The following is an 11,840-nucleotide window of genomic DNA, read 5'->3' as shown; positions in this document are numbered from 1 at the left end:
TCTCTCTCTCTCTCTCTCTCTCTCTCTCTCTCTCTCTCTCTCTCTCTCTCTCTCTCTCTCTCTCTATCTTCCGCTTCACTCTACAGTTCCCGGAAACTGCGGATGGTATCGATTTCATGTTATACAATTGCACGAAAATGCTCTCGCCATGCTCAATGGCATCGAGATAGATGCCACCGAATATCTCGCGAGAGGAGAGGGTGGGAGAGAGAGCCAGTTCACATTTTTGTACGTATCTGGATACAAGCTAAGACACGAAGACATGTAAAGCAGAATAATAATGTCTGTCACTTTTTTTATTTTAAGAACGGGATTTTTTTTTTATAATCGGACGATTAACTTCCATTTCATTGTGATGGCTCCCATTCAACTGCGTGAGTTTGTTTTCAATGATCGCACAGATTGTAGTATATTTTAAGTACTTCGATTTTTCGCTGTGACGCAAGAGACATTATTTTGTACAATGAGAAAATCGTATTCCTATGAGTTTCATTTCTTAAAATAATCGAAGTTAATCGTTCTCTTACGAATGATAAGAATTGTATATATACGACATCTAATCCTTTCGTTTTTGACTCACATAATAATTTTCAGAATGAGCAAATCGTTTATTATTATTCTTATAATTTATAGATATGAGATAGCGAAAATTCCAAAAAATCCTTGTGCTCGTAAGATTCCATTAATTTGTATCCAGCTATGCTTCTAAGATGCTATGTACAAAGGATCGACGATAAATAACGGAGGACCGATGATAAATAACGGATCAGTCGACGACGGATCAATTTTGACCGCCTAAAGATTTCCGCAATTTCTTCATCGGCCATAATGAGAGATGCAGGAAAGAAGAGATGATCGATGGTCGAGAAAGGGGGGGGGAGGAGGAGAGAGAGAGAGAGGAGGGAGAGGAGAATAAAAATCGAGTAGACATAGATCACAACTCGTCAGAACAACGTGACGAACGTAATGAGATCTCAAACGTGTTAAAGGGGGAGGGGGGGGGGGATTTTTCAACATCGTTGTCATGGAATTCATTGATTGCAGGGTGATGACGCGTGGCTCTGGTGATGGGTTCTTGGATTAGCGTGAGACGCCTCGCGCTTGAGCCTCTGCTTCAGATGTACCTTCGCGTGGCGCTTCTTCTCGTCGCTCCTGGCGAACTTTCGGCCGCACTGATCACAGCAAAATGGTTTCTCACCCGTGTGCGTGCGCACGTGGGTGGTTAGGTGATCGCTCCTCGAGAACGAGCGCATGCAGATGCGACACTGAAACGGCTTCTGCCCGGTGTGGATGCGTATGTGCCGGGTAAGCTCGTCGCTGCGGGAGAACCTACGGTCGCAGCCATCCACCGGGCAGGCGTAGGGCCGCTCGTGGACCGGCGTTTTGCTCGGTCGATTTGGGTACTTGCGCGGTTTCACGGGAACCAATCGGAGCGGTATCGCGCTCTGCTGATAGACCTGAGAAAGGATCTCGTGGCCCTTCGACGTGCTCGGATTATATTCGGCCAGCTGGACTCCCGCCGCGTTACCGCAGGCACCAGATTGTCCAGGTGGAGCTTGTTGTTGCTGCTGCTGTTGTTGTTGTTGTTGTTGTTGTTGAGCTTGTGCTTGAGCTTGCTGCGGCTGTTGTACGTTTGGAGTGTAACCGGTGCCGGTTGGCTCCTGCTTCAACGTCGTCTCCTGGTGATGGGTGTGAGAATGATGGTGGGAGAGAAGACCAGGATCGTAAGCATCCTCGTGACCTGTCAGCCAGGTCGTGGAGGTGGTGGTCGCCGTATCGTGGTAACCGGGCGGTGGGGGTGGCTTCGAATCGACCTGCAGCAATTCGACGGTCTCACTGCTGTACGCGGTCGAGTGTAGGTTGGGGTGAAGGAACGGTTGGGCCGCCAAGGTTAACGTTGGTGACGGTAACGGCGCCCACAGCTCCTGACCCGTCGGCTGTTGCGGTTGCTGCTGCTGGTCACCCTGCAGATTGCTCAGGGGCGAGGATTGCGTACAGGTGGTGGTGAAGACGCCGCGATAGGTCAATGTCGGTACATTGCAGATATTCACGCTCGTCGCGGGGGCGGTAGACGTGGAATGCGGTGAGTATAAAATTACACCACCCTGCAGCACGTTACAGCGTTCGGCCTCGTCCTGAGTTTGATGATGACGGGACGGCGGACTGTTCGAAGGAGGCGCGTTCGACGTGACGGCATTTCGCGCATCCTGATGATGATGGTGATGCCGATGATCCCTACCGGCGGACGCGCCGTTCTCGTCTTCCTCCCCGGTTGCCTCTTCCAGAGAGAGATCCTCGCTCGCCAGGCTGCCTGTGAAGCACCGATAAGATCATCGTTTAGTCTCGATTTCAAATGTATCACGTGCGTGTCGTTATATGCCCTATGTTTCATGTCCTATATACGCGACGAATGGTTGTGTATTTGTATATACAACCGGCAACCGACAGGAAGAAACACGCGATACGGGGGTGACTTTATCTCTCAGAGGCTCTATCTTTTGTCTGCATCCTGCCGCGTTGTTACTTCCTTTCATACGCATATAATTGCTCGACTGACGTTAAACGAGTACTCATCAAACAAATAAAATTATAATAGCGTGCAATTTTTTTTTTTTTATACATATGAAAAGACTATCGAATTCGATAATGAGTTTTCCAGATATAACTCGTCGAATGTATCGCTGAGGAATAAAACACGCCTGGGATCGTCGTAATTGTGTGCGTCTGCGCTTTTATTAAAATATACATACTTTCATGACGGGAGATAAAAAGGTGGTATACGTATAGCAAACGCTTTTGTAAAGCTGTACGATAATCGGGAGGGTTATTACGGTACTGAGGGTAGCGGAGGTGGGGGCAGCTGGAAGCATGAATGAACCGAACCGAAGGGATAGTGGGAGGAGGCGGGCGAGGAGGAGAAGGAGGTGGTGGTGGTGATGCAGAGGAGGGTCTCTGAATGTCGGGGTCGTTGGGTATTGATCCGCGACAGGCGGACAGACCTTCGATATTACGTGTTTTCGCGGGCGAGTGTAATAAACGTCAGTAACACACGCCTCGTGGCTCTTCGCCGCAGACGCCACCGGCTGCTTGCTTGCGCACCGCTGAGAGTGCGGTTGAGAGAGTCGAATATTTGGACGATATCTAAATTTTCCCGCGAATGATGCAGATGTTAACGACCAGGCATCGAGGAACGCGAGGAGCTCGCGAAACGTATATAGAAAGCGAAAGGTCGACGAAAGCGAAACAGTACGTGTTCAATGGGCGCGCCGTGTTTTCGCCCATGTAATCCTGTTAATGTTCGCCGAATCACGAGGGATACATGTTGTATCCGATCGGCCCCGCGGGCCTCAACTCCACAACACAACAATCGCATACGTTGTCTGTCCCCCCATTTGTCCGTTTTACGCCACCAACGAAATGCATTCGGAGTAGTGAATAAAGTCGTAACGATGAAGTATATAGAGACAGAAACGAGAGGATTGTCCCTCGATCTTTCGATTCTCGTCTTAAGGATTAGCTGATGTAGGTATACCTGAGATTGGTGGCGGTTCGACAAGCGCGGAGGGCCCGAAGAAAGACGGTAGGTCGCTGCTGGTGGTGACCGGCGTGTTCAAATCGCCGGGCTTATCCTTATCGTTCGTATCGTGAATATCGCTCCTGCAATTCCTGATGCAACTCTTGTCGTCGTCATCGGGCTGCCGGTGCCGCTTGTCGTCCGCGGGATCGATGGACGGTGACGAGGCATTGGGGTGCAGCTGATGCTGATGATGACCGTCCAATCGATGATGATGCTGATGATGCTGCTCGTGGTTGTGTTCCGTGGGGGTTGTCGAGCTGATCTGAAGTTGCATATGTAACGGCACGTTCGAGGATAGGGAGAGCTGCGGCGTGTTCCTGCCGCAGCTGGTAGAGGACGAATTCGTGCAGATCGCGTTCACGGATGTCCCGCTGACGCCGCAAGTGACCGAGCCGGACGAGGAGGAGGCCGCGTTGTACGGTAAACACGCGTCGAAGCTAAGCTGCACCGGCAGATTAAACGTCGCATGATGATGATTATGGTGTCCTAATGGTGGCGAGGAGAGCAGAAACGGGCTGGTAGCCGCGTGCGGCTGCGAGCCCACCACCTCTACGCCGTCCATAGTCATCCTCTGGAGCTGATCGCCTCCCTGGGCGACGGCAGATTCCTCGGTGCCGCACTGCGTGTCCTCGCCTGCGGTTGTATCGTTCAACGTAATTATTATGGTTAAAATTACAGCCGCAATCCTCTCTCGATCACTCCAAGTTATTATTCCGCGCGAGAGCAATTAAATATCTTTTCTCTCTTTCTCTCTCTCTCTCTCTCTCTCTCTCGCTCTTCCTCCCAATGTAAATAGCGCGCGCGCGCGGGTTAAAGATGTGTGAATAATGCGTTAATGTCTCCCGATCTCTGTCAAAGAGATCGGTCTGTCACTCTACTCCTTTCAGCTAGTAGGATTAGTAGTGATTAAGTATGTGTATCCCTCTTTCTTGCTCGATCGCGTGGCGCGCACCCTCAACGGTTAACTCAATCAAACCGTCGGCGCGCCGGTTTGACGTGAAAAAAAAAGAGGTGTCTTCCTTCCCGCCTTGGCTTTTTATTTTTTTTTTTTACCTCGATGGATGCCACCGGCCGTGGCCGGTAACACCACGTCGCGGAATAGACCACCACCGACCACTAGTAATCACCATCACCGACACCAATAATTTACCACCACCGTGTGCGCCAAGGAAGCTACGCGCGTGTAGTAGGACCGTTGCGGCTGTCTTGAATACGCATAGATATTTCGTCGATTGGTTCTCTGATGGTTCTCGACCTGGTCTGGTACCACTACCGTTTTCACCTCGCGAACGTTGAAGAGGACAGAGAACTTATAAACGACACGGTATATATATATATATATATATCGTGAGACCGGTGTGTATACGCGCGCGCGCGCGCGTGTGTGTATTACACTCCTCTTCTCACCTTCCGGACGTTACACGAACGCGGCGTCCGAGAGAGCCGATGTGAATACGCGTCGGAAAGCGAGGCAAAAGTATTCGTGCGGCGAGAGAAGACGTGTCCGGCAACCGCCACCCGCCGTCGCTCCGTTGCCGCCGCCGCCGCCGTCGCTGCCGCAGCCGTCGCCGCCGCCGCCGCCGCTGCCGCGTCAGGTCCACGCGTGCTCCGAATCTGTGCGCGAGTGAGAGCAAATACAGTGTGTATGATCCGGGAACGTGTGCGTAGGCGCGCAAACGTGAGCACGCTCGCGCGCGCGCGAGTGGCCGCGCGCGTTTTACGTCGCGTCGACAACTCTTTCTCTTCCTTTCTCTCTCTCTCTCTCCTTCTTTCCCTTCCTCTATCTTTCTCCCTCTTTCTCTCTCTGTCCATCCATGTTTATCCGTCTCTCTTTCAAACAGCGCGCTTCTCTTCTCTCTTTCTGTTTTTTTTTTTTTCCTTTCTTTAAACGCGACTCAGTCCTTCCAAAGTAAAGGTGGTACACAGCTCGGCCGAGAGAGAGAATATGTATTGGCGCTCGTGCACGGCGACGTTGTTAAAGGACGCGCGATGCGTGGGGGTCGCGCACGAACTGAGCCGAGCGGCGGCGCGCCCCGTAGTTTTATGAATGGACCGCCGAGACTGTCCCATATTTGGAAGCGCGGAGTCGAGACCGCCAGCCAATCCCCGCCCGGCCGGACCACTGTCTACGCACGCGTGTGTGCGCGCGGGATACGTCTTCATACGTATGCGCGTATTTATATACGCCAGCGCATATACGCGTGTGTGTATTTAAGGTATACACGCGCGTATATTTAAATACACGCACGACTCACGCAGTTCCTATATACGCACACGTGTATATCATATATATATATATATGCGTGTATACGTTACACGCGAGAGTATCGCATCCACGCATGTATAAGTGTAAGATCTGAACGACCCCCCCCTTCCCTCCCCTCTCCCCCTCGCCCCACCCAGTCAGCATGCTTCTCGCGCCGCCGTAGTTACCAGCCAGTGCTTACGAAGTACGAACGTATATCTACCCCCACCAGTTGCCCTTCGCGCGCCGCCACCTTCCCCTATCTCCCTCCGCGTCCTAGCGTCCCACCATGGGAGCTTCCTCCCCCTCCGCCCTCGGCTCCGCCGGCCGGCTCCACAACCCCGTTCACTAGTGACGTAGAGCGTCGTGACGTAGACCCGCGGCGCGCGACTCTTGTCCCCCGTCCCCCCTTCTTCCCTGTCCCCGCGAGGTACTTTCGAGAACGCGCGCGAGCACGCGACGGAGGAAGATGGAGGAAAAGCCGCGAACTGCGGCGTTAAGAAGGAGAGCGAAAAAGCGAAGCGTGTAGGGCAGAGCGTTGTACGATCAATCTGACGTTACATCGCGGAGAACGACTCTGTCACCAAATCCTGTCACGGGAAATTTTTTTTTCCTTTCCTCTTTCTCTTCTCTTTTTCTCTTTCCTATGTCTCGAAGAGGAATATAAGCGACAAGAGCTCAGCGTCTCGTTTTCGGGGACGCGTGCGTGTGAATTGTAATCTTAAATTAAAGTAAGCAGGCCAGAGATCCGTCGGCGGTGGATCGCGTGTCGAAACTTAAATTGTCCGCCGGTCGTCAACGTCGATGACTATTCCTATCGTAACGCGCGCTATTGTCGCGACGCGGTGCGAAATTATTAACGGCTCGTACGATAGTACAAGCCGGGGCAAATATGGTAAGCCGTGTACCGCGGTAAATTATCTTGTATTACTGCAGTCAATTATGCGCGAAGTCTTAGAGAATAAGTAGATTCTATTACGCGCGCGGAGCGCGCAAATTGCCGCCATTATCATCGTTATATCGGTAACTAAGCCCGCTGAGAAAAGGCGCGCGGCATGATAATGAAATTCCGCAGATCGCTATCCCGTACGTATCGCGCGGGATGACGTGGAGGAGACCATCGATCGCGGGGGAGCAAGGGACCTGCTCTCCCCCTCCTCTCTCTCTCTCTCTCTCTCTCTCTGGTCTACTCCGCTATTATTGGATCTATCACGACGAACGGAGCGTCGAGAATGTGGCCTCTCGCGTTTGGCCGATTGCATATATATATGTATATGTATAAATAGTTACGTAGTCATCCACGGTAAAAGCGATACAAATCCGTCACGTATGGAGAAAGTAATTTTATCCCCGGACGGTGGTTTTTCTCCTTCTCTCTCTCTCTCTCTCTCACTCTCTCCCCCTGTCTCTGAACATCTGTGAGCGCGCGTGTCTGCCATACATGAGACAGACCGCGGGCACCTCTCCTCTCGGCAGGGTAAGAGACGCGTGCCATTTGTGCGGACGCGTGCGTCCGTCCGTGCGTGCGTGCGTGCGTGCTTGCATGCGTGCGTGAGCGCCCGGTTAGCAGTCACGTATATACGCGCACGCGCGTACGATCTTTTTCTCGCGGGCGTCTCGCAACCACCTGATGCCCTATTTGGCACCACGCGCTGCCACGCGCCCGTTCCCCCTCTCCCTTCCCGCCTCGCTCACCGTCTTGCTCTCTTGGTGTCTCTTGCCCCCTTCCCGCGTAGTCGTGTGTATGTACTTATCTATCCACGTATTTCTCTCTCTGTCCCTTCAATTTTCTCTCTTCGATTTTGTTTTTACCGTATTTTGAATTCTATTTTTATCTCATTTTATTTTTGCTGAATTTATTATGCTCGAGTGTTTCCTTTTTTGTTTTTCTTCGTGATTAATTTCTTTAGCTTTTGTAATTTTTTACCGCTCTTTAGACCATCTTTGCATTAATTTGTTTATTTTTATAAAGGACATGGCTCTTCAAGAAGGTAATAACGCCCTATTTATGTATCTATTTATCCATCTATCTCATATTCCTCCTGTTTGACGAGTTTTTTTATTTCCCTTTTTGATTACGAGTGTTTTTTGATAAGAACGATGCGCCTTTGTATAATTATAATTAAAACTTTATTATAATTTTATAAAAAAGCTCGACGCGTGTTTCTTCAATAATCGAAATCGAGTAGAAATATACGATAATACGCAATCAGATTTACACAAAGCGAAATACCAAGCCATTATATTATTTTTCATATGTATATTCCTGATCTTTACGTAATGTTGAAAGGTATCGATTTAATTTATATATAGATAATCTCCAAATCTGTTCTATTCTATAAGAGATAATATTATTGATGACGAAATTAAAACTATTACGAAATAAATGCTAGCAAACGATTTGCTTTCAGATAATGCGAACACCAGATCTATAATTAATGCTAGACTACCAAATAAGTCGATACTCTTGAAGAATACACGTCATACCTATTATTGATCTCTCTTATATTTTTATTTTCGTAGATTATCCAAGTCAATTTGGCTATTTTTTTTTTAATTTAATGACAAATAATTAGCGCGCAGTTTGCCTGAATTAGAAATTCGAAAAATTGACATAAAAATATTATCAAGCAGATATTATTTTCGTCTTTTTTGTTTATTCGTGTTGATTATTTTTTTTTTGCACAGAAGTATGACAACACAAGTTAATAAAATAATAATATAAAAACTATCTCGTTTTGTTCATTTTCTCTGTAATAATTAGACATCGGATTTTTTTTTATAGACAAAATATAAAATATAAAAATATGCATAAAATATGCATAAATAAATATGCACTTTTAGAATGCTTTTTTAGTAAAATAAGAGTATCTATTTTGTCTTTTCAATCTACTTTCTAAAAGAAATGTGCAATTACAGAAAAATCCGATGTTTAGTAACATAACGACACGTACATACAAGATGATCTCATGCGTGATATGCGTTAATATTACGTTCTGTCCAATCGACTTTATGCAGAAATCAGTGCACGTACACGAGAGCAAAGAGACAGTGACGCACGCCAACGACGTTGATCTGGCACAACAAAATGTTCTAAAATTACCAATGGCTCTCGACGAGGTGGTGGGCGCGCACTATTCGTGGCCCTAATCGACGCGATTTTGCGCGGGCGAGCGGCGCTATTTCAAGCCGCCACGCAACCACCTGAGCCACCCAGCATCCCCAAATACCCGGGATGACTAGTGTGGCGAGAGTCAAATATTTTCCTATGCTGCTGATGAGTCAGTCAACCGATGATGCGAGATTTTTGGCAGCGCGTACCGTCGCTCGTCCTCTCGCGATCACGTCGCGTTGCCTCTCGTCCTCCCTCGGTTGTCGCCACCTTTCTGCGTTGTATATCTTTTATTGATCGACGCGCGAGAGACGCAGGTCGCGTACGGAAGATAAATAAGAATCCGCGTGCGATAACACGACGACACGGCGCGGTCGGTGGTCATGGGAGTTTTCTATGTTGACGCGAAATGTGCAGATTAAGATGCTTTCGGGAATGACGCTGTACGTAAAATTACGAAAAGCGAACAATACATTGAGACGTTCTGGCACGCGTGCGATTCTGGATTCCTTTTGAACGATGCGCTTTAAACGTCATACTGTGAGTTCTTGATACGCGAATGTAGATACTTATTTAAAAACTTGAAATACAAAGGAACTGAATAACCTAGAATTTCGTTTGAGGAAAGTCAGATTTATATAAAAAGATTATATTTAGTCGACTTAAAGGAAAACGTTTATTCGTACGATTAAAGCGGATCTTCTATTCGAGTGTACATATAATTATATGTGTATGTATAACATTCAACAGGGCGGAATTGGTGTAGATTATTTAATCAATTTGGATCTTAGTACTCAATAATAAATGCAAATTTTTTGCAAATTTATTATGTTAGTTACATTATTAATTATTTTAATATCTAATAGAAGTAATACGATTCTATCACTGATATTCTTACGTCTGTTTCTATCAACGTGAAATTAATTTAGTCTCGGTTCAAATTATCATTTAATTTCTTCTAGTTTTCAAAATCAACAGATAAAGAGTAAATTGAACCGAGATCAAAATTTATCTATATTAGTAAAAACGAGCACCAAACATTCAATTTTGTCTTAGTAATATTTATAATTTTTAATATTTATTCCTATATTTATATCATTCACTCTTTCAGAGAGTTGATTTTAATGAAACTTTTTTAATTTAAGGATAACTCTGACAAGTGATTCATACTAAAAAAAATATTTTTTAAAACCGTAATGTGTGTATGTGTGTGCGCGCCCGAATGCGTAGGATGTAAAGGCCCTAAATAATCAATTTGAATTTTTAACGCTTAAATAATTCGGTATGAATTTATTTATTATTACATATTCAATCCTGCAAACTGCATGTTGAATTTAATTTTCAATTTTAAAACACAATTCTAACAAAACTAAAGTAGTAATATCACAAATTGAATTGACAATCAATTAAAAAAAATTAATGCTCATAAGTGCATCTTAGAAAAATCTTAACAATTTGATATTGATAAGCATTTAAACAGTTAACTTTTTCTTTTAAATTTTGAATATTTTTCAACATGCATATTATTGTGTATATTTCATCTCAAATGATGTTGATAAAATTAAATAATATCAACAAATAATGTGTTTAATATACGTTACAATGCATACAGGGGTTAAAAATCACGTGACGCCGTCTTTTACCCCTTTCTTCTCTAGTTGTCTTCCCATTAATTTTACGTTTAAGAGACATTTAAAAAATTTAACACGATTTCTTAAAAACTAAAAATATTGGCGGCGATTTCAAGGGAACGCACAGTGTTAAATATGTCGTAAGGAAGCGTGCGAGTAACTACACGCTTCTCACGCTTTGTATCGCCGTTTATGCGAAACAGCCGCTGCAGGCGATGTATTTTAAATCGCTCCTGTACCGCGGCGATCGCTATTACGTACTTTGGTGCTACGCGAGCGGTGAGTCACGACGATTCGCGACGACTCGCGAGGCTTTCGCACGTTTTTGCGCGACACGTTACCGAGATCGTTGATTAATGATCGTTTCCGGTAGATACGAGCATTTACTTCGACCTTTCAGAAGTCTTTGTACCGCAATGATGAGAGCGTTATTTCCGATTATGACAGAATTATCTACTGCAGATCAAGGGGAGTGTAATTTAATTAAGAAGCCCTTAACGAGATAAGATCCACAAGATCGTTCATCGAAGATCTCGAAGACTCAATGACTCTTCAAGTCGGAGGCGATTTTTCAGATATCTTCAATCCCTCGAGAATCGAGGATTAAATATTAAATCGATGAAGTGCAAAACTTCTAAGGGAAAAATTCCGGAAAAAGAATAATTTTTTTTACAGTTATATTAATGGCTAACCAGCGGCGCTTCTAAAATCACTGGCTACAGGCTATTACCTACGCTATCCATCATAAGCTCGTGGAACGAGGCTCGAGTTCTTCTCGCGTATACATTAGAATGAAATCGCCGAAGCAATTACCGAACAAAAGCACAATTTATATTGCTCAGTGCGAAACGCTCGAAAGAAAAATAAACAATCGTAATTTCTGCTAATTCTACTTTTATAAATGGCAAAGTACATATCGATTACCGAATTGATAGACTCTCAAGCGTAGTGGTCGCAATGTCAAAACTGAATTAAACTGGACGAATGAAGTCATAGGGATCGTAAAGTATGATACAATATTACTAAGAAAAAAAATGTATAGATTCGTAAAAACAATATATATATATATATGTAAATTGTAAATGAGTTTGAATAGACTGTTGCGATTTTCGATAAGAGCTTGGCGGCGAAGAGACAAAAGTAATATAATGATACAACGGACTTTCTAAAAACGGACGCATTCGATGGTCTTTAAGGAGTATGTAAATTTATTAGCGCGGAGGCGTAGACGCGAATTTACTATCACGTGGAGAACTGTGCATTTTAACTACAATT

General features: G+C 45.6%; 1 protein-coding gene across 1 annotated transcript; it reads right to left on the bottom strand.

Moving 5' to 3' along the window:
* Positions 1-667: 667 nt before the first annotated feature.
* On the bottom strand, positions 668-5,038 carry LOC108779519 (zinc finger protein ichor). The gene is made up of 2 exons (XM_018546944.1): positions 3,533-5,038; positions 668-2,311 (listed from the first exon to the last, which is right to left on the bottom strand). The coding sequence occupies exons 1-2, from the start codon at positions 4,143-4,145 to the stop codon at positions 1,032-1,034; spliced, it is 1,893 nt and encodes a 630-aa protein (XP_018402446.1). The 5' UTR covers positions 4,146-5,038; the 3' UTR covers positions 668-1,031.
* Between the last annotated feature and the right edge of the window lie 6,802 nt (positions 5,039-11,840).

The sequence above is a fragment of the Cyphomyrmex costatus genome, unplaced genomic scaffold (assembly GCF_001594065.2).
Source record: "Cyphomyrmex costatus isolate MS0001 unplaced genomic scaffold, Ccosl1.0 scaffold60, whole genome shotgun sequence".
NCBI lineage: Eukaryota > Metazoa > Arthropoda > Insecta > Hymenoptera > Formicidae > Cyphomyrmex > Cyphomyrmex costatus.
This window is presented reverse-complemented; position numbering and strand designations above follow the sequence as displayed.